This window comes from Urocampus carinirostris, chromosome 18 (assembly GCF_059441175.1).
Source record: "Urocampus carinirostris isolate Australia breed hairy pipefish chromosome 18, RoL_Ucar_1.0, whole genome shotgun sequence".
Classification (NCBI taxonomy): domain Eukaryota; kingdom Metazoa; phylum Chordata; class Actinopteri; order Syngnathiformes; family Syngnathidae; genus Urocampus; species Urocampus carinirostris.
The window spans coordinates 2,033,111-2,056,592 of NC_142366.1; the positions used below are offsets into that span (position 1 = coordinate 2,033,111).

At 40.8% G+C, this 23,482-nt stretch overlaps 1 protein-coding gene across 4 annotated transcripts in view; it reads right to left on the reverse strand.

Annotated features, from left to right (window-relative positions):
• LOC148347997 (receptor-type tyrosine-protein phosphatase mu-like) overlaps nucleotides 1–23,482 on the reverse strand; it is a 198,667-nt gene that overhangs the window by 146,597 nt on the left and 28,588 nt on the right. For all 4 annotated transcript variants that reach the window (XM_088322254.1, XM_088322252.1, XM_088322255.1 and 1 more), the window contains exon 2: nucleotides 7,996–8,106. In XM_088322254.1, coding sequence (XP_088178380.1) covers nucleotides 7,996–8,106 — 111 coding nt within the window. The remainder of the gene's footprint in view (nucleotides 1–7,995; nucleotides 8,107–23,482) is intronic.

Genomic DNA, 23,482 nt, shown 5'->3' on the forward strand with positions numbered 1-23,482 from the left:
TTTACAGGAACGTAAAGGGGTGAAGAATTTGAGATTACCTTTAAGTGTGTTTTTCTGTGTGTGTGTGTGTGTGCACACCATCTGATAGCCTCCAATGGCTGCCATTAGTCACAGGAAGGCATGTCTAACACACATACACATTTAGGTGCACGCCAAAAGAAAAGACATGAATCAGAGCAAAAAGACAGTAAGCACGTCCACTCTGTGTGTCCTCGCTCACATTGTCTCTTATGTGATTGGCTGCCTGATTTAAGAGCGCCGAGTTCTCATTCGTCAGCAGAGTAACCTCGGAGAGCATGTGACAAACGGCCTCTCGGCCACACACACAACACAAAGCAGTCGAGCGTTTTGTGCAGCCGGCTGTGAAGTGCGCATCCATAAGTCAGCCGGGAAAGTGTTGCCAGATAAGAAAAGCCGCAGATTGTCTTTTGGTGCTGCATTCAAGTGCAAAAACAAACAAATAAATAAATTAATAAATAAAACGATAAGGAAACGCTGATGCTACCTTCTCAGAGGAAAAGTATTTTTGGGAAATGACCATGTTCAAATTGTTTGATGTCATTTCCTCGAAGCCAGTAGTGGATGACGTACTCACTTGTTTTTTTTCTCGTGTACAATGCGGACTCATGTATGATGCGGATCCCTTAATTTTTGATTAAAAAATCTGTACAGAATTGTTTTCACTTTTTCTCAACTCAAACTCAGCATTTGAATTAAAAAACATTGTTCAATACGTCCGGCCATGATTGCATCTGGGGCTGCAGAAACTCCTCAATAAAATTGATTACAATCGATTACTAACCAGTTGGCAACTAATTAGATCAGCGATTAGTTATATCATGAGATTTATGAGCCACTAAGTACGATAAATCAATACAAATAAATAAGAGTACAGAATTGTGTGATGCTGAGAGTTGTAATGCCACTTTTGTCTGGCAAAGGGCACTAAGACAGTTTTAATAAAAAAGTTATCGAACATAATAAAAAAAAAAGATTGAAAATTGAATAATAATTAAAAAAATGGTATGAAAGGTTCAACTTTGTATCGTGTTTTAATGTTTCATCATGCCATTAAGTTAACAATTATCAAGGGAACAGAAATTTCTGCAGAAGTACAGAGAAAAAAATCTGAAAATAAGTAAATTAAAATACTGACATGTTTAACTTTACACAAGGGGCAGATTCTTAATGATGATAAGTCCAATAAAATGTGATCTTTGGATAAGGTGCACAGAAAAGACTATCTTACATATTTCTAGTTTCTAGTATATATGTGTATGTATTAAACCTACACTGAAACGGCCCAACCTTGATCCAGAAGGCTTATGTAATTATAGACATTTGTCAAACCTACCGTTTCTTTCTAAAGTACTTGAAAAAGTTGTGACACAGCAGCTGAAGGATTTTATATCCGATAAAAATCTTTTTGAATCAATGCAATCAGGATTCAGGGTTTACCACTCTACTGAGACAGCCCTGATCAAGGTAACCAATGATCTTCTACTGGCAATGGACTACGGCGCTTCATCAGTTTTGCTGCTGCTGGACCTTAGTGCTGCTTTTGACACAGTGGACCATAATATCTTACTAGAACAGTTGGAAAAATGGATTGGTCTCTCAGGAACCGTCCTCTTATGATTCAGATCCTACCTCTCAGATAGGACGCACCTTGTTAAATATGGTGAAATGACATCTGAGCCCTTCAGTGTTACCTGTGGTGTTCCGCAGGGTTCAGTACTTCGCCCCCTTCTTTTCAGCATTTACGTGCTTCCATTAGGTATAATATTAGTTTCCATTGCTACGCAGATGACACTCAACTATATCTTCCGGTGGAGGAATCTGCCACACTAAATTGTGGAAATTTGAGGTCTGCCTCACTGAGATAAGAGTGGATGTCACCCAACTTCTTGCGCCTTAACTATGAAAAGACCGAAATGTTAGTTATTGGTCCATCTAAATGCCGTGACTTGTTCTCAAAAACTGCTCTGAACATTGACAAATGTAATATCACCCAGAGTGACTCAGTTAAAAATTTAGGTGTCATATTTGACCGTGATCTGTCCTTTCAAACACACGTGAAGAATATTACTAGAACAGCTTTCTTCCATCTTCGCAACATTGCTAAAATTTGTCCTATGCTGTCTCAGTCAGATGCGGAGATTATAATTCGCGCGTTTGTTACCCTCCGTCTCGATTACTGTAATGCACTACTCTCCGGTCTCCCGAAGTCCAAAATCAAGAGCCTTCAGCTGGTACAAAATGCTGCAATGAGGCTTTTAACTAAGACAAGAAAGTCTGATCACATTACCCCGATTCTAGCTAACCTGCATTGGCTCCCTGTGAGCTTAAGATGTAATTTTAAGGTTCTGTTGGTATTATACAAAAGCATGCATGGACTTGCTCCCTCATATCTTTCAGATTTAATTTCCCCCTATGTTCCGGTCTGGAGCCTTCACTCTGAAAATGCTGATCTACTAGTGATCCCAAGAGCCAAGAAGAGATCCACAAGTTCGAGAGCGTTCTCCATCCGGGCCCTGGTGCTGTGGAATGCTCTTCCTCCTGAGATTTGATCTGCAACCTCAGTGGGTTTTTTTAAATCTAAGCTTAAAACACACTTCTACTCTATAGCATATGAATAACCTATACTTTATATTGATAATATGTGTATCATTTGCCCTCATGTAGGTTTTAGATGAGGGGATGGTGTCATAATAGTCTGTAATAACGGTTTGCAATAGTCTTTGATCTGTGCAGCCCTTTGAGACTCTTTCTGATTAAGGGCTATACAAATAAACATGACTTGACTTGACATGTATTTTCGTTTATTGTTAAGTTATTTAGGGCGGCAGTAACGCTCATCTTGGGATCAAGGTTCGCAGGTTCGATTCCCAGCCCCTCCATGTTATATGTCGAGGTGTAGTTGCGCAAGACACTGAATCCCTAATGCCCCCGATAAGCAAGTCGTTGCCTTGCATGGCTGACACTGCCTTTGGTGTGTGAGTATGTGTGAATGGGTAAGTGTGAAGCACATTTTAAAGCGCTTTCGGGAGGTCTTCATTGACTTGAAGAGCGCTTTATAAAAGCAGATTATTTACATTTGTCAAAAACCTTAATTTGTTATTGTTTTATATGACGGAATATTCTGTTGCTCAGTGCATGATTTTTTTATCCGTCCAAAACTTTAATATTTGAATAAAAAGGAGGAAATTAAATGTTTTTTGAAGGAATCCGATTCATCTGTTCACTGAAAAAAATATCAAAAAAACCCAACAAATTCAACGGATCTAAAAATAATCGTTAGTTGCAGCCTTAAATAAAATGATATATTGACAACGTTAAATATAACACAATACCAACATAAATTTTACAATGTATTTATTTGACTGGGAGGTCGGTGGTTCGCGCCCCGGCCGAGTCATTCCTAAGACTTAAAAAGTGGTCGGCGGCGCCCTCTGTTGGCTGCGGCTGCATCGGCTCGCTACAACGAGTCAGGTGTAATCGACATTTCGTTCTGTGTACATTGTTACACAGAATGACAATACAAGGAAATTATTATTATTATTATTATTATTATTTAATGTCCTTCAAAGTTCAATTCATCACCAGGTACACTAAAGAGTTGTTTCCCTTATTGTGTGTTTTTGCATTTATTAATATCTATCGGGACAACTTTCTCTTTTTTCTATTCTCAAACATTTCTCTCTGGTACTGTACCATGAATACAAATAGTGTGATAATGAGATAAAATCCGATGCTTTTCAATAAATCATACATATCAGGGGTGGCGAACATGTGGCTCTAGATAATGTTTTCAATTGTGTGTGTTTGTGTGTGTCCGTCTGTCATGGCATGTCAGTGCGTGGTGTGGCTCTTTGACTCTCACTGTTAAAAATTTCGGCTTTGTGTCAAACTTGTTTGCCACCCCTGATATATATCATCATTTTTTTCAACCGCTAGTGTGTCGTAAGACATTATCCAGTCTGCCGCAAGGAAATTTTCCAATTTCATCTTTGAAAAAAAGTATGTCATTATTCAGTAGATTTTCTTTCTTCCACTGATCAGCTAACTGTAACATTCATCCAGGTTCGTAGATGGCAGCAAATTACCATAATTTTTTCCTTTTATATACTCATGATCTGCTAATGAAGTAATACATTATATGCAATAACTTGTTTAGAAAATGTTTAAGACTGCTCAACAAAAAATAACAAAATAAATCGAATAAAGTGAAAATCGAACACTTGTTCCACTCAGCAATTTTTTTGCTAATTCTAATTCTGCTATTTTTCTACAACAAAACACAAATAAAATGAAAATATTGTAAAACTTGAAAAATTGGTAGTAAGTGTAATAAAATCACAAACTTAGGTCAATTTAATGATAGTTTAAGCTTTAAAAACATGAAAAACAGGTGTCAGAAATACAATTTTCAATAATTTTGAGAGAAAGTGTCCCTTTAGTTTTTTCTATTGGAAACAGTGTACCTTGGCTCAAAAAAAGTTGGGAAACACTGATGACACACAGTTCTCAAGGCCAAGATCAAGCACTTTCGGGCCATTTAAAAAAAAAAATTCCAGTACCTTCAAAGGAAAAAATCCAGCACCGATCAAAATAACTTTTTTTGTCGAGTTTGATGACTAAAAGTCGCTATCTTGCTGCTAGCACATACTTTGTGGTATTTTGAGCTGGTTCTATCAATGATCTACTATTCTTTTGTGTCACTGGGCTGCTATACTAAACTGACATGAAATCTGCCATCTTGCTTTAACAGTGCTCGTGCAGCTTCAATACGTCACACTTGTTTACAAACACGCAAAACGCTCTATAGGTGTTGGGTAATAACTGAGTTCATTCTGTAAAAAGAACGAAAGTACTGTATGTATAAAAAGCAAAAAATGAACAAAATTTGGACTCATTTTATTTATATTGATTGGTTTGAAGCAAAGTGCATTCAATCTTTCGACTGCTGATCTTTTACTATTTGTTTTAATTATTTCAATTTATGTTGTGTGTGTGTGTGTGTGTGTTTAGATTCAGATTTACTCAGATTCAGATTTACTTTATTGTCATTCGTGTACACGTGTATACAGAACGAAATGTCGATACATCTGACCCGCACAGGTTCTTTGAACGTCAGCCGGGATAGATAAGATTAACCATGTCTTCGTCAGAATTTTAGCGCAGCAGTTCGTCATCTCGCGGTCCGATGCCACTTCCAGTTGTTAAATGGTCCAGTTTATTGTCCAGAGAGCGAACGTTGGAGAGCAAAATGGATGTTAGAGGGGTTAGCCTTTAGCCTAGCTGTTAGCCCGGCCCGCTTCCTGGTCACGCCGCTGTCTTGCCACTCTGCTTCGCTGCTTTGTAGGCCACTGGGTCTTGTTGACATAGCAGTCCGTGGCTAATAAACACTCCCGAGTGGTCGTAGCACCGAGCGCTTGATGTCGAGTGGTCGTAGCACAGAGCGCTTGATGTCCTCGTTCGGCGGTCACGCCGCTGTCTTGCCACTCTGCTTCGCTGCTTTGTGGGCCGCTGGGTCTTGTTGACATAGCAGTCCGTGGCTAATAAACACCGAGCGCTTGATGTCTGGATGATCGCATATCCAGCAAAAAAAACTGCGATCGTATCTTAATCTGCAGTTCGAGCCGACTTTGTGCGCCATCAAAACTGAGTCGAAGACTGGATCTTATGGCCGACGTGTAAAAAAAACGTTGCAAGCCGATGCAGCCGCAGCCGAACAGGGCGCCGCCATGATGATGTGGATTTAGAGTTTAGAGTATGTGTGTCTAAATTGGTTAAAATTGAATAGCAAATAGTTATTTTTTTTGCATTTCGAAGTGTCCTTGGGTAAGACACTGAATCCCCAATACCCCCAATAAGCAGGTTAGCGCCTTACTCGGCTGCACAGATCACGGCCGCTATTGGGAAATGTGAAGCACAATGTAAAGCGCTTTGGGAAGTCATTGACTTGAAAAGCGCTATATAAATGCAGATCATTTAATTTCATTTCATTTACCACTGAAGAGTTAAAATTATAAAAATTAATTTTATTGTTTTGCGTTTTTCGGGATTTTGTGTTGTTGTTCGACTTTATCTCTGTTCAGTGTGTAGAAAGCTGAAATTGTTTTGCTATTTACATCATTTTTGGTAGTTCTGTGAATATTTAAATTTATATTTCATGTGTTTTGCAGGTTTCCCCAGCAAAACGTATGAAATTACTGATTCCTATATAAATTGGTGCATAATGTTTTGTTATTATTGATAATATATTATTAAAAAAACGTCAAATCTTAAGAGCCATTTGGGAGCCGACATAGCCCGGCTATTCTCATTAAAATGAGTCAAAAGAGTTGGGTTTTTAAATAGAGCTGTCCTCTTGGGTGCGACCAGTAGGGTGTGGTGACGCTTTAATGAGAACGCCATGATGACAAGCCACTAGAACAGTCGCGTTGGAGTCATTTTAGGCAATTTTTTCTTCATTTTTTGCGTAGTCTTTAGAGTCAGACTGCCAAGTAACATAACAATAGCAACAATTTCAAGCATATTCAAGCACTTCATTTTCCTAATCTTGAAAACACAACATAAACATTCAAGCACCCACACAAACCCTGATCATTGGTGGTCTAGTGGTTAGGATTCTGAGCCTTTACTGCTGTGACCCATGCTCGATACCTGCTGCAACAAATGTTTTGCGATTGTGGTCAGCGATATATTCGACTGATTATCCATACATCCACCCATTATCTGCACCGTTTATCCTCAGTAAGGTTGCGGGAGTGCTGGAGCCCATCACAGCCTTTCTCGGGCAGTGGGCCGGGGACGCCCTGAACTGGTTGCCACCCAGTCGCAGGGCACACAGAGACAACTCACTTGCTCATTCACACCTAGGGACAATTTGGACCGGCCAATTAAGCTGGAATGCATGTTTTTGGAATGTGGGAGGAAACCGGAGTGCCCAAGCAAGCACGGGGAGGACATGCAATCACTGTACAGAAAGGCTGGTATCTGGATTTAAATTCCATTACCTTAGAACTGAGCTGCAGCCGCAGTTCTGCCTCGTCTGATTAATAATTGCACAAATATACTACAGTCAATCCTCTTGTATAACGAACGCGCACCCAAGCTTTCAGGTCTTTTTAAGGTAAAACAAAAGTGCGTGTTTTACACAAATGAATTCAGTAGGTGGTAAGAACTCTCAAGTAAAGATATTAATCAATATTTACTTAATACTGATAACAGCAAGCATGTTGAATATTCAGGTATATGAGTAAAGTGAATTCTGATTGGCGGAGAAAAAATGTCTGAATAAAATCTTTTACATCAATTGCTAGAAAGATGTGGAAATTTTTAGGTATCATAATAGTATTATTACTATCAATATTATCAGTATTTGTTTTTATCTTAACAAAACAATCTTAAATGGACAGTGCAAAATATGTTGTGCCCGCTAGTAGTACAAAAAAACTTTCATTCATCAATAAAAATTTTAAAAAATAAAACGTTCTTTAAAATACTAGTCACAAATACATGAACTCTCATACCAATGTCAATTTTTAGAGAAAAATCATAGGTCGAGAAATTTGTACAGCATTTCTTTTACACAGTGTTATCTACAACTAGGTCGCCGCCATATTTTTCCGGTATCCTGCCACCATGCTGTCCTATGTGGTACTGGCCCTTGCTCGCACCAGACTACTCAGGGCCATCTAGCGGTGAAATATTACACAATGGGGCTTTAAAATGAGGAAGTGACCTCCACCATATTCAATTATTTTACCCAAAAATCAAAATGAAATACTGTAAATAAATCTATTAGTAAAAAAGAAGCATTGATGCTATGAGAAACAATTACAAACCCTGAGCTCAGAGGAAAAAATGGTTAGTTTTGAAGGATTTTTCATCTCATTTTATCAAACATATAAGTTTAAAAAAAAATGAAAAAAAAATCTGTTCACTTTTGCTGTGTGGTCTCAAACAGGATCCCTGGGGGACGCCTACCTGTAGGCATCCAGGCATCAGCACCCTGAGGTGGCGGACCTCGCTCCCAGTCCAGGTCGTCTTCTTTGGATTGAACCAGACTGCAGTCTGGGCCCTGTCCGAAAATACACGCTGAAAAAACAAAACAAAAACAACAAAACTGCAATTAGTCCTGACAGAATCATTAATGAGTGGACTTTGATCTGGAAAGGACAAATGGAGGCAGAGCGCACACACGTGTCACATACCATTTCGTGTTGCGACATGTATGTTAGCAGAGTGATGACAGGGAACAGAAACACACCCCGAGGATACATTTTTTGTGCTTGCACTTGAATTTGTTATCTTCTCGGGCATAAATAGGCAAACTATGACCAGCGAGTCACATGTGGCCCATTAGGCTTTCTCATTTGGTCTGGCTGACGAAAAGGGTCATAATATAATGACAATTCAGTATACACTACAGTGGGACCTCGCTACTTCGCGGTTCCACGTTCGCGGGTTCAGAGCTTCTCGGGTATAAAAAAATAATAATAATTAAAAAAAAAATAATTATATATATATATATATATATATATCCATTCCATCCATCCATAATCTGCACCGCTTTACCCTCAGTAGGGTCACGGGGGTGCTGGAGCCCATCCAAGCTATCCTTGGGCAGTGGGCAGGGGACACCCTGAACTGGTTGCCGGCCAATCGCAGGGCACACGGGGACAGACAATTCACTCGCTCAGTCACACTTAGGGACAATTTGGACCGGCCAATTCACCTGAAATGCATGTCTTTGGAATGTGGGAGGAAACCGGAGTGCCCGGAGGAAACCCATGCAAGCACGGGGAGAACATACAAACTCCGCACAGTAAGGCCGGGAGCTGGATTTGAACCCACGCAGGAGGTTCCCACGACCTCAGAACTGTGCCGCACACGCGCTATATATTTCATCTCATCTCATTAGCTACACCGCTTATCCTCAGTAGGGTCGCGGGGGTGCTGGAGCCCATCCCAGCAATCATCGGGCAGTGGGAAGGGGACACCCTGAACTGGTTGCCAGCCAATCGCAGGGCACACGGGGACAGACAACTCACTCGCTCATTTACACCTAGGGACAATTTGGACCGAGCAGTTCACCTGAAATGCATGTTTTTGGAATGTGGGAGGAAACCGGAGTGCCCGGAAGAAACCCACGCAAGCACGGGGAGAACATACAAACTCCGCACAGGAAGTCAGGAGCTGGATTCGAACCCACGCAGGAGGTTACCAAGACGTGAACTGTGCCGCACATGCGTAAGTATTCACAGCCTTTGCTTAATACTTTGTTGATCCACCTTTGGCAGCGAATACAGCCTCAAGTCTTTTTGAATATGATCCCACAAGTTTAGCACACCTATCTTTAGGGAGTTTTGCCCATTCTTCTTTGCAATAAGTCTCAAGCTCAATCAGGTTGGATGGGAGACGTTTGTGCACAGCCATTTTCAGATCTCTCCAGAGATGTTCGATCGGATTCAAGTCTGGACTCACTCTGGCTGGGCCACTCCAGGACATTCACGGAGTGGTTCTGAAGCCAATCTTTTGAGATCTTGGCTGTGTGCTTTGGGTCGTCGTCCTGCTGAAAAATGAACCTTCGCCCCAGCCTGAGGTCAAGAGCGCTCTGGAGCAGGTTTTCATCCAGGATATCTCTATATATTGCTGCATTCATTTTTCCTTCTATCCTGACTATTCTGCCAGTTCCTGCTGCTGAAAAACATCACCACAGCATGATGCTGCCACCACAATGCTTCACTGTAGGGATGGTATTGGCCTGGTGGTGAGCGGTGCCTGGTTTCCTCCAAACATGGCGCCTGGCATTCACACCAAAGAGTTCAATCTTTGTCTCATCAGACCAGAGAATTTTGTTTCTCATGGTCTGAGAGTCATTCAGGTGCTTTTTGGCAAATTCCAGACAGGCTTCCATGTTCCTTTTACTAAGGAGTGGCTTTCGTCTGGCCACTCTACCATACAGGCCTGATTGGTGGATTGCTGCAGAGATGGTTGTCCTTCTGGAAGGCTCTCCTCTCTCCACAGAGGAACGCTGGAGCTCTGACAGAGTGACCATCGGGTTCTTGGTCACCTCCCTGACTAAGGCCCTTCTCCCCTGATCGCTCAGTTTAGAAGGCCGGCCAGCTCAAAGAAGAGTCCTGGTGGTTCCAAATGTCTTCCATTTACAAATAATGGAGGCCACTGTGCTCATTGGGACTTTCAAAGCAGCAGAAATTTTTCTGTATCCTTCCCCAGATTTGTGCCTCAAGACAATGCTGTCTCACAGGTCTACAGACAGTTTTTTTGACTTCATGCTTAGTGTTTGTGCTCCGACATGCACACGCAACTGTGGGACCTTATAAAGACAGGTGTGTGCCTTTCCAAATCATGTCCAATCAACTGAATTTACTGCAGGTGGACTCCAATTAAGCTGTAGAAAGATCTCAAGGATGATCAGTGGAAAAAAGATGCACCTGAGCATAATTTTGAGCTTCATGGCAAAGGCTGTGAATACTTATGTAAATGTGAATTCCTAGTTTTCTATTTCTAATACATTCAAAAAAAGTAAAAAAAAAAAACTTTTCACATTGTCATAATGGAGTATTTTGTGTAAAAATTTGAGATAAGAGATTAAATTAATACAATTTGGAATGAGGCTGTAACATAACAAAATGTGGAAAAAGTGAAGCGCTGTGAATACTTTCCGGATGCACTATATATATATATATATCTCATCTCATTCTCATTAGCCGTACCGCTTATCCTCATTAGGGTCGCGGGGGGGCTGGAGCTCATCCCAGCCATCTTCGGGCAGTGGGCAGGGGACACCCTGAACTGGTTGCCAGCCAATCGCAGGGCACACGGGGACAGACAACTCATTCGCTCATTCACACCTAGGGACAATTTGGACCGGACAATTCACCTGAAATGCATGTTTTTGGAATGTGGGAGGAAACCGGAGTGCCCGGAGGAAACCCACGCAAGCACGGGGAGAACATACAAACTCCGCACAGAAAGTCTGGAGCTGGATTTGAACCCACGACAGGTTCCCATGACATGAACTGTGCCGCACAAGCGCTAACCACTGCGCCGCCGTGCTGCCCATATATATATATATATATATATATATATATATATATATATATATATATATATATTTTTTTTTTAAGCATTTTTGAAGGGGCGTCGCTACTTCGCGGATTTTCACTTTTCGCGGGTGGTTTTGGTCCCCATTAACCGCGATAACCGAGGGATTACTGTATATATTAATTAATAAAGTACTACAAATAAAGAATGTTTTCAGGCAAAATTTGTCTCTATTGTCACTCTGAGTGTCTACAAAAAATACTAATAAAGAAATACTAATAAAATACAAAACTGCCACAAAACTACATATAAATTACAGTGCTTGACAATGGACCTTTGATTTAAAAAATACTTTAGAAATGCTCCAAAATACTACTGCAGAAATACTATAATTAAAAATAAAACACAGATTACAAAAAGTCAACAGAAATACTAAAAAAATTCGACAGAAACGCTCCTATGGAAATACTACGAAAGTACTGCAAAAATACGACTACTGTAATACTATTACACAAGAATAGTACTACAAAAATATTGATTGAAATACTACAAAAAACTACGACATGTTCAGACAATGATACTGAAGAAACACTACTACAGAAATATGACAGAAATACTACATTAAACTACTGAAAATAAACTACAGATACACTACAAAAATATTACAATAGAAATACTAAACAAATACTACACTAGAAGTACTACAAAAATACCACCACAGTAATACTATAATATAAAAATACTACTACAGAAATATCATGGTAGAAATACTACAAAAATACAACTTCAGTAATGCTACAAAAAATACTACAGAAACACTACAAAAATACACTACAGAAATTCTAAAACAATTAGAGATGCAGAAAAACTAACAAAATACAATAAAAAAAATACAACTCCAGTGATACCTAAAACAACTAAATATCAAATTATGGGTTGGGACCTAATATATTATTTTGATTCAATTGTGAGTGTTTTAAAACAGATGTAATACAACTAATATTTAAAAATACATATAAATAAATATAACATGTAGACATCAGTATGTATATTTATTCATACAGTAAGTGGAAAAAAACTGGATAAATCTCCAGAATCGGCCCCGGGGCCAAATGTCCCAATGCAGCCTCTGACTCAAAATGGTTGCCCACATCTGTTCTTGGGGCAAATTCGGCCAAGGGGCCCATCCTGGAAACCTATTCAGTCTTTTGATTCATGAATAAATATAAAGGCAAATATCTACACATTATATTTCTTTATATTTGTTTTTAAACAGATTAGATTAATCAAACTGTTTTGTAATTAATCACAATTATAGCAAAATAAGGCACTATATTTGATATTTATTTTTGTAGTATTACTGTTGGAAAATTAAACAGTATTATTTTGTCAGTAGTTTTATAGTAAATGTAAATGCTCTGCATTTATATAGTGCTTTTCAAGTCAATGAAGACCTTCCAAAGCGCTTTAAAACGTGCTTCACACTGACCCATTAAACACACATTCGCACACTAATAGTAGAGTAATTCTGCAATCAAATCCTTGTAGTATTTTGTAGTATTAATGTAACTGTATTTTTGTAGTACTTTTGTCGTAATATATCTGTAGTAGTACTTTTGTAGTATTTCTGTGACTATGATCAGGATTTTTACAATCATCAAGGAGGCAGTAGACCATTTTGATGGTCCAAGATGAGATTTTAGGGTCAAGACTTGGTTTAAGGGTTTGAATTTCAATTGACTTGGGTTAGATTTAGAATGGGCTGTAATTGTTACGTTTAGGAAATGAATGACGACAATGGAATGTCTGAGCTAGCAGAGGAAGACAGTGTGTGACACTTTTAAGACCATTTTTTGCATTTTTACCAACATATTAGGATATTTTACAATTCAATGGTCTTAATTGTCATTGATCAAAACAACGTAGTGTATATACTGTAGTTTACAAGATGTAGATACAGAAAAAAATAGAAAATAAAATTAAAATAGGTAAGCCTACCTTGTAAAAAATAGTGTAATGAAAAATGCTAGCAGCAACATTGCAATGTCTTCCAGACAGGAAAAAGAGCATCGCAGGATTTCTGGGCTATCTAGATGACTTAGTAATGTTTTGGTGGTCCTATGGCGGCTAAACCCATTATTTAGGGTTGAAATGTGGTTTGAAAGTTAAGGCTTGAGATAGAGCATGGTGAGAAAACTACACATGCGGCCCGGAACTCTTTTTGTCGTGAATGCCTAAGTGAAGTCACCTGGGGCAATCGTTTGGAGCACTGGAGCGCACTTCCTGATTGGCTGACGTTCACCACTTAAGCAGTCTGCGTCCAGAGATGGACGTCCGGGTATACTCTTTGTATCCCAGAGTGTTTATCCAGACTACAAGGTACCCACGACTCCTCTTGCCTGATTCATGCCTGCCTTCTGTTTTTGACCTGTTTCTGTTCCACGTTTTGCGACCTACTCTCCCGTCCCGGCCATCGACTTACCCGCTCAGCTGTACTTTCTGTCCACCCGTCACGGAGGTGCCATTCCGCCTGAAGAGGCTGACGACCGACAAGCGTCGACGTCCCAAGCCAGTTCCAACAACTCCTTCAAATAAAAGCACTTTTGAAACTAACGCTATTGGATCCGAGATTACGTTCCGGTTCATGACAGAATACCCGGACCATGACATGGATCCAGTGGACGTTTCTCTCCCCTACGGAGAATGCGTAAATGCCGATCAGCAATCCGTGTTGCAGCGCCTACTCCACACTGAAGGCGCGGTACAGCAAATTGTCCATGACGTATCCACCCTGGTTCAGCAAGTGCAACGACACCAGCACTTGTTTGAGCAACATCAGCAACGCTGCGCAAGTTCACCCGACGGGTTATCACTGCGAACAACGTCATCAGGGCAAAGCAATACTTCCCCGAGTTCCCGGCCAGGAAATCCGACTCCGCCCCTTCTCGATCAGTCCGGCGCCGGCTTCACTGAACCACTAGTGGGTGCGCCGGAGAAGTTCTGTGGGGATCCCGCCCAGATCCGCCCCTTCCTTGTAAATTGTCGGCTGATATTCGACCTGCAGCCCCGCAAATTCGCGACCGAAGCGGCGAAAGTGGGTCAGGAATGGTGTGTAGTCGTGATTGCCTAAGTAAAGTCACCTGGGGCACTCATTTGGCGCGATGGAGCACACCTCCTGATTGGCTGACGTTCACCACTTAAGCGGTCTGCGTCCAGAGATGGACGTCCGGGTATACTCTTTGTATCCCTGAGTGTTTCTCCAGACTACAAGGTACCCACGACTCCTCTTGCCTGATTCATGCCTGCCTTCTGTTTTTGACCTGTTTCTGTTCCACGTTTTGCGACCTACTCTCCCGTCCCGGCCATCGACTTACCCGCTCAGCTGTACTTTCTGTCCACCCGTCACGGAGCTGCCATTCCGCCCGAAGAGGCTGACGACCGACAAGCGTCGACATCCCAAGCCAGCTCCAACAACTCTTTCAAATAAAAAACTAACACTATTGGATCCGAGATTCCGTTCCGGTTCATGACACTTTTGAATTCGGCCCTCCAAAAAAAGCAGGTCAAAATATCATTACAATAGTAAATTAAGTGCAACTAATGAACCAAAGATACAAGCAAGATACTGGGGAAATATAAAGCCGGGGTAGCTCACCAAAGTCGTCTTGCAGCCATCACGTTCATTTATAATACGCAACCATGGTTCTTTAACATCAGTGAGTTTAGTAAATCCAACCGTGTAAAAAATTTACACACTCGAAAACACGTAATAATGACGAAAAATAAAAGAAAAACCCGCTGTTCAAGCCCCATAATTCCTGTTTACAAATACAGACTACATTAGTAAGAAATGTTTCTCCAGGCTGTAGAGCAACCAAAATGTGATTCACATCTATTTCGGCTAATTGCAGGCTTTGTATTGCCCAGCTTTGGCCAACGCAAGCTGTAAATGCTATAAAGGACCCGCTTCCTTTACCTCCGAATAACTTTAGCCAATAGTGACCGATTCAAATGATTGACACATTGGTTAGGAAATGAAACGCTGGTATATACACACACACACACACATATTATATATATATATATATATATATATATATATATATATATATATATATATATATATATCCCAGCATACACCAAGGACTACTTCTACAGAGGAAAATCTAATCGGCGGCTGCTTGCCTTAGTTGCAAGACCTTGCGACTCAATATTGATGATATATATATAAGGCGCACTGTATTATAAGGCGCATGGTCAGCTTTAAAAAAAAAAAACAAAGGCTTATAGTCGCCACGGAAAGCAAAGCGACACAATAACAACATAATAATGTATTGATAATCACAGTGGATGAAGGATACACGACACTCCAACCCAGCAAGGGACTTTTTGTGCACCAAACTTTCCAGAAACGGACTTTTCCTTCCTGTCTTTGTTTGTCCATCATGCACACAAAAGGGTACAAAAACACACACACACACTAATTAGCAGGTTTAGACCAGGCTTGTCTAATGTGTATTATTATCGAGTGTCACACAATATGTGTGTGTGTTTGTTTGTGCAGGTCAACATTAGCCTCACATTTATTCGTTGGCATGTTGTGCAAAAGTATTGTATTTTCCGGATTGTAAGGCACTCTTTTAAAACCTACTCAAATTGTGTGTGAGAAATAAAAAGGTACCGTGTTCATTTGAGTATAGCTGTTGCATTTTTTTACAAGAGGTCAACGAATTATCGGGCGGGCCAATTATTGTCACCGATATTTAGGAATTTTACTGATATTGGTCTCTACATTTTTATTTATTTGACAGGCTATTACCGTATTTTCCGCACTATAGGGCGCACCGTGTTATAGGGCGCACCCCCAAAAAATAGTTTTTGGTCCTATATCTTCCATAGATAAGGCGCACCGGATTATAAGGCGCTACAATGGGAACGTCGACAAAACAGTCAGATGATTCAGTCCAACTGATTACCCCCTTAACATTCCCAAAGCTTGCAAAGAAGCAAATACGTGTCGTAGACACGTGCGGATGCGGTGTCCGTACGATGTCACTTAAATGCGTCATTTCAAATATCATTCGGAAGGTTGAAGTCTTGGGATTCAAGAAATGCCAAACATTTCTATGTTTCTATTTTCGCTCACAACTTTACTGTGCATATGACAATAAACACTTGGAATTGAGTTTAATTCACTCAACTCATCACAGCAACATCAAGATCGTTCTAAAACAAGATACCGGGAAATATAAAGCCGCATAACTCACCCAAGTTCTCACGTTCAATAATGATACGCAATCATGGTCTTCTTACAACCGTGAGTGAAGTAAATCCAGGAGAGTAAAATATTTACAAATACAGACTAATGAAACATGTTTCTTTATGGCGTATTGTAGCAAGCTTGCTACGCCATTGCTAAACTCGGCCGATTGAAGGGTTTGTTTTGGGCATCTGGCCAATCCGAGGCTCCGAATAACTTAAGCCAATAGTGATCGATTCAAATGATGATTGACACATTGGTTAGCCAATGAAACGCCGGTATATAAAGCTACGCCATTGCTAAACTCGGCCGATTGAAGGGTTTGTTTTGGGCATCTAGCCAATCCGAGGCTCCGAATAACTTAAGCCAATAGTGATCGATTCAAATGATGATTGACACATTGGTTAGCCAATGAAACGCCGGTATATAAAGCTACGCCATTGCTAAACTCGGCCGATTGAAGGGTTTGTTTTGGGCATCTAGCCAATCCGAGGCTCCGAATAACTTTAGCCAATAGTGATCGATTCAAATGATGATTGACACATTGGTTAGCCAATGAAACGCCGGTATATAAATCCCAGCATACACCGCGGACTTGCTACGCCATTGCTAAACTCGGCCGATTGAAGGGTTTGTTTTGGGCATCTAGCCAATCCGAGGCTCCGAATAACTTAAGCCAATAGTGATCGATTCAAATGATGATTGACACATTGGTTAGCCAATGAAACGCCGGTATATAAAGCTACGCCATTGCTAAACTCGGCCGATTGAAGGGTTTGTTTTGGGCATCTAGCCAATCCCAGGCTCCGAATAACTTTAGCCAATAGTGATCGATTCAAATGATGATTGACACATTGGTTAGCCAATAAAACGCCGGTATATAAATCCCAGCATACACCGCGGACTAATCCTTGTTCGGGGTAAAATCAAGTCGGCGGCCGTTGAGTAAGCTGCGAGACCTTGCGAATTTAATATTGAGCCATATATAAGGCGCACTGTGTTATAAGGCGCATGGTCAGCTTTTGAAAAAAATTAAGACTTTTAGGTGCGCCTTATAGTGCGGAAAATACGGTAAATATATCTAAAACTGGTTATTTAGGCTCCCGCCTTCCGTCTCTGACGCTACCCATTCCAACATTCTGATTGGACAAGTGACCGGTGGTAGAGCAACTCAGCTAACTCCTGAGTCCCTACATGCCTGTGAATCAAAACCGCTGTAAATATTAAGATTTGAAAAAGTCAGTGGTAGAAAAGCGTGCGTGTGACATTAAAAGATGTTCTAAAAAGTGTAGTTAACATGTTTAAGGGAAGCACATTTAGGTGGAGACTGATAAATTACTTGACCCTTCTCATAACCTTAGTTGGTCAATCAACCGTGTGTTTTTGTGTTTGAGCGGAAGCATAAAAAGCACACAAAAGTGGAAGGCCGAGTGATGAGCTGTTACCATAACATTAGTTGGTCAATCTGGCTCTAAAACAAGAGTGCCCACACTTTTTGAATTGCAAGCTCTGTCAAAATTTTGATGCACAAACAGGGTTATAATAGAATAGAATATACCTTTATTGTCATTGTTAAAAAATGGGTTAACATATTGTGACAACAAAATTGGGCACGACACTCCAGTTTCACACATTCACAGTGAGGTAAAAAGCCAAAAAGATAAAGGAACAGAGAAGATAAGGTTATAAAACAAGGAGGATAAGGCTATAGTTATAATTTAAATGATATTTACACAAGAAATGTCGGCATGTAGAATGTTACATACAGTTGGTATCGTAATACAGTTGGTATCGTAAGGGTTGTGCAATTTTGCATTTGGTGCAAAAGTCATCATAGTGCAAAAAAAAAAATAGTCAACATATGCATTGGTGCAAACATAGTCATCATAGTGCAGAAAAAAATGGTCAACATTGTGCAAGGTGAGCAGTAAACCTAGTGCAGTCAACATGAAGAACATAGACATGAGTACCATTTTACATTCGTGTGAGGTAGTGTTTTTTGCAAAAGCTTTTCAGTTTTTTGTGCGGTGTCTGTTTTGAGCAGTAAACAAACATAGTGCAGTCAACATGTGCAAGAACATAGACGTGAGTACCATTTTACATTCATGTGAGGTAGTGTTTTTGCAAGAGTTTTTCAGTTTTTTGTGCGGTGTCTGTTTAGGGTGGTAATGGCAGTGGGGAAGAAACTGTCTCTAAGTCTGTTTGTTTTTGCTTTGTGTGACCTGTAGCGCTTGCCGGGAGGCAGCAGGTCGAAGAGGTGGTGGCCGGGGTGAGAAAAGTCCTTGATGATGTTTCCTGCTCTGCTGAGGTAGCGAGAGCAGGCAATGTCCTCCAGACTGGGCAGAGATCAACCGACGATTTTCTAGGCTGTTTTGATGACCCTCTGTAGCGTTTTCCTGTCTGCTGCTGTTTTTTGTTTTTTTGTTTTTTTTTTCCTGTCACTCAAGGCACCTAAGGTAATCTTTAGTAGCGCTAGACTCGCTTGTGGGAGGCTCCGTAGTTCTCCGAAGGAGAGGGGGCTGCGACTGTCCTGTGCCGCCAGACCTGACGGGGTGTGACCCAAGCAAACCAAGCATACGGAGCCTCTGAAGTCCTTAGTACGTTCGGGCAGGCCGGTGCATGATTTATGGAAGCCCCGTGGGCAGGTAGCACAGGTGATTGGGGTGTGGTCGCAGCGAACGGTTCGAAAGCACCACTGGCATTTGGACTGGGGGCCAGGGTTGCTCTCGATGTCGCCCGCCCTAAGAAGAACAGAGAGAGGAGAGTAGAAGAGAGAAAAAGAGAGGGACAGATAGAAAGAGACAGACAGACAGAGTAAAACGCAAAAAGGGGGAAAAGAGAGAGAGAGGGGTGGGGAGAGAGTAGGAAAGAGAGGGATAGAGAAAATGAGAGACAAAAGTGTAAAGGGGTAAGAGAGAAAAGGAGAGACAAAGAAAGAGAGAGGACCAAGAAAGAAAGAGAGAGCGAGTCTGAGTGGATCGAGTAGGATTCGTAAGGCTCCCCCGGGAGAGAGCCCTTAGCAGGACACCACGGAAAGGTTCCTAGTCTTTGTCCTGCTCTGCTGCTGTGCACCCAGCATACCACACTGCAATGCAGTATGTTAGAATGCTCTCCACTGTGGCTTTGTAAAAGGACATCTGCAGCTGCTGTTTTAGATAATTTTTCCTGAGCACTCTCAGGAAATGCAGTCGCTGCTGGGCCTTCCCTACCACCGCTCTGGTGTTTGCAGACCAGGAGAGGTCGTCGGAGATGTGCACACCCAGAAATTTGAAGGAGTGGACTCTCTCTACACAGTCTCCTTTTATGACGAGTGGTTCTGGATTCCTGCCATTCCTTCTGAAGTCCAGTATCAGTTCTTTTGTTTTTGTGGTGTTCAGTATGAGGTGGTTTTCCGAACACCACGTTGAAAGTGACTCCACCTCAACCCTGCCTCATCCCTGTATGCCTTTACATTTCTGGCCAATCTGGGGTTTTGGGTGCGACTTTTAGTCCGAAAAATACGGTAAACATCCGCCAGATGATTGGATAAGACAGGACAAGCCGCCACAATGATACCGCAGCTCGCAGCAGGTCCTGCAGCGCCAGGCTGTTAGTTGTGCGTGAATGTGGGTGTGTGTGTGAGATTAGAGGTGACAGTGAACGCCTGATGACAGACAGCAGTGGTGGCATTTAACTGGTGATGCTCGTGCATGTGCATACGCACACACTAGCAGGGAAAACAATAAAATGGCCGCATAAACCTGCCCTGTTTGTGTGTTTCGGATGGAATGGAGAATTGGAAAAATACAAAAAGCAGTCCTGGACAAAGGCCATGTCGTTTGGTGGTGTGTTTGTGTACCTCCAAAAAGCTTCCGACACGCTGGCATTCAACACAATATTTAGAAAAGGTCACAAGCGGCACATTGCGGTTGCGGAATTTTTCATTTAATCTAAAATGATGATTAAGGACTACAGAAATGGCGTACACTAGAAATGTTTGGTTCTGATTGAAAGTCAAGGAATGTAGGTTTTACTCAAAATAAATTTTATAGAGTGTTGGGATGTCAAAAATGAGAGGTAGAAACTTTGGCGGGGTTTGCTTATCCACAGCCATTGACATGTATGAATGTCTATGGCATTGAAAACTGATGCATCATTAGCACATTATTTTTCCCCCTGAATATTTGATACTCCAGCCGCAAAAATTATTATCCTTTCACTATAGAAATTTCTATTTTTTCCCCCCTCAATATTTAAAGCTCCATCTATGAAAAATCGAATACAAAAGTTGTATCTTTTTGTTCTCCAGACTCAAATATGTATATTTAAAATTAGATTAAAATTTCATGTAAAATAATAGATAATATTATTTTCTCCGGGTATGACCATTATTTTTGCTTAAAGCAACAGTGAAGTGCATAAATTGTTGGTGAAATTAAAAATAAATATACATTAAAATAAAACTCTGGTAACAAAAGAAAAACAAAATAATCAGAAATAAACGTAATTAAAATAAAACTTGTGTTTTTTTTAAGCGGATGGCTTCAACCCAACCCCAACATAGCTCCAAACAAAATCATTTACGGATTTTTCCTCTTCTTTTTTTCTGTCTCCGCCAATCTCTAGATCAGAGTATCGGAAGGGTTCCGCAGATCACACATCGATATTCTTCTCATCTCTCAAATGATCTAGACTTAAAGTGTTGGGGGCTTCGGCTGCACCATATTGAGCTGCACAGAAATAAGCTCTTCTTTTTACATCTGAACTTGAATAACCAACAAAACACGCACAAATACACACCTCTTTCAAAGCACGGCGGCTGTAGTTTGTTCTATAAACTATTCAGTGAGTGTGTGTGCAGAAACAGTAACTCTCTGCTAACAGCTTTAGCTTTAGCCGCCATGGCTAACTTGCCCGGGGCTAAATATGAATAATGGAGCAGTCAACTCTGCGCCTGGAGTGCACGTACGAGCGAGTGTGTACGAGTGCGCGATCACGTACGAGCGCGTGTTTGTGTTGCACTTGAGGCTTCAGTGTGACGCTATGCGAATAATATGCTAATGACTAATAATTAGCCTGAAACATACACACAAGATTATCTTGCCCTCCTCCTCCCTCGGGGCTGAAACTGCTGCTGGCGAGTGGCGGGTTGTAAGAAAGAGGGGGGTGGGTTTGTTCGAAGCGTGCAGGACACAACACGTCTGCACACTGCAGAAAATGTTGGAGTGGGCCCAACATTCTGCAAGAAAGGGGAGAAAAAAATCAGGGCTGCAACAATTAAGTGACAAAAATCAATAATAGAAATAGTCAACGCCAAATTTCAGTATGGACTATTATCGCCAGAAACCTTTTTTCTAACAGAGAGAGGCATCTGTACATTAAGAATCGATTGATTTGGGTTTTTCAGGGCTGATACCGATAAGATTATAAATATTAAGAGGAGGCAGATGACTGGTAATTGGAGTTGATACTGATTTGCTGCAAAATTTTAAAAATTGGTGTAGGAAATTTTTGATAATGCCAAAAAAAACAAATAAATAAATAATAAATAAATTCAAATAATACATTTTAATAGCTCCCTACCTTTTTCAGTAAATAAATTATTTTCAAAATAACTAAAATGAATAATCTTTCACCAAAACCAAAAACTGTGCAGGAAATGAAATTAGGCTGAGCTGCAACTTGTATAAAGGTAAGCTACATAAAAACTTTTTTTTTTTAACAATCAATAAAAAAAATATCAATACAGCCAACATGACTAAAATGAACTTAAATCCAAAAGTGCATCAAAATTACAACTGAGCTGGCGAATTGATTAGTTTGGACACTCCTGTTTTAGAGCCAGATTGACCAACTAGTGTTAAGGTTAACCACTAATCACTTTCACTTTAGTGTCCTTTTTATGCTCTTTCTCAATCACAAACACACATACGTGTGATTGACCAACTAATGTTATGGTAAGTGCAAATACATTAATCTCAACGTGAACGTGCTTCCCTAAGACAGGTTAACTACACTTTTCAAACCATCTCAATTTTACGCTATCTGTTAATCACACACACATACACTTTTACCATGGCGGAGAAATTTTAAAATCTCAATATTATCATTAATCTTGCCTCACAGGCATGTCGGGACTCAGGAATTGTAATTGAATTGTATCAGGCATTTACTCCGCTCTAACGTCTTTGTTCCTGCTTCAGCTGGTCCGCCCGGATCGCTTATCTAATCAGAAGTAGCAGGGTGGGTAGCTTTTGAGACAAAGGGCAGGAGAGAGGGAGAAAAAGTCTTGGCTGTTTCTGAGGCTTACTAATCGGCCCATCGAATAAACAAAAATTCCCTTTGCCCTAACCACTAGGGTAGTAGGGGCACCAATTCCTGTGGTGTGTCTTGGTCATGTACAGCCTGATTGAGCCTATCCCTCTCCAAGCCAGTCAATGTAACTACTAATGTAAAATATCTTATTAAAGTCATAAACATTACAGTTGCATTGAAAAAGTATAATTATATATATATATATATATATATATATATATATATATATATAGTGTATATCATCTCATCAGCTGCACCACTTATCCTCAGTAGGGTCGCGGGGTATATGAGATGAGATATATATATAGTTGCAAATGTGATAGTCGACAAGCATTGTGGGAAATTTAGTTTTTGATCAAAGCAGTCTTGATCCAATTATTCCTTTACTCAGACATTTTAAGCCACCCAGGGCCACATAAAATGATGTGGCGTGCCACATTTGGCCTACGGGCCATGATTTGAAACATGTGTGCCAGACTTGCCTGAAAAATGTACTTATTTGAAATTAAATGTATGAACTCCAAAGTGTCATGGTTGCCATGGCGCCCACTTGGCCACGCCCGTGTGTGTCATGGTTGCCATGGTGCCCAATTGGTCCCGCCAGTGTGGCGCAGCTGCGGTTCGTTTAGAGATTGACTTTCTGTGTATACTGTACAAAGCTCAGCGCACTCTTGCTTCAGTGTCAGCCTGTCAATGATCTTCTGCCCCACAAGACGTGGGTTCTGTCCTGTTTTCCTGTAATACCTGCAGTCCGGTATTGTTCCTGTTTATTTTTGTACTGTTTCATTTCGGGTTCCAGTTTTGTTTTCCGTCTCTTCTTGTCCTGTTGGTTAGTTTCTCCAGTTAGGA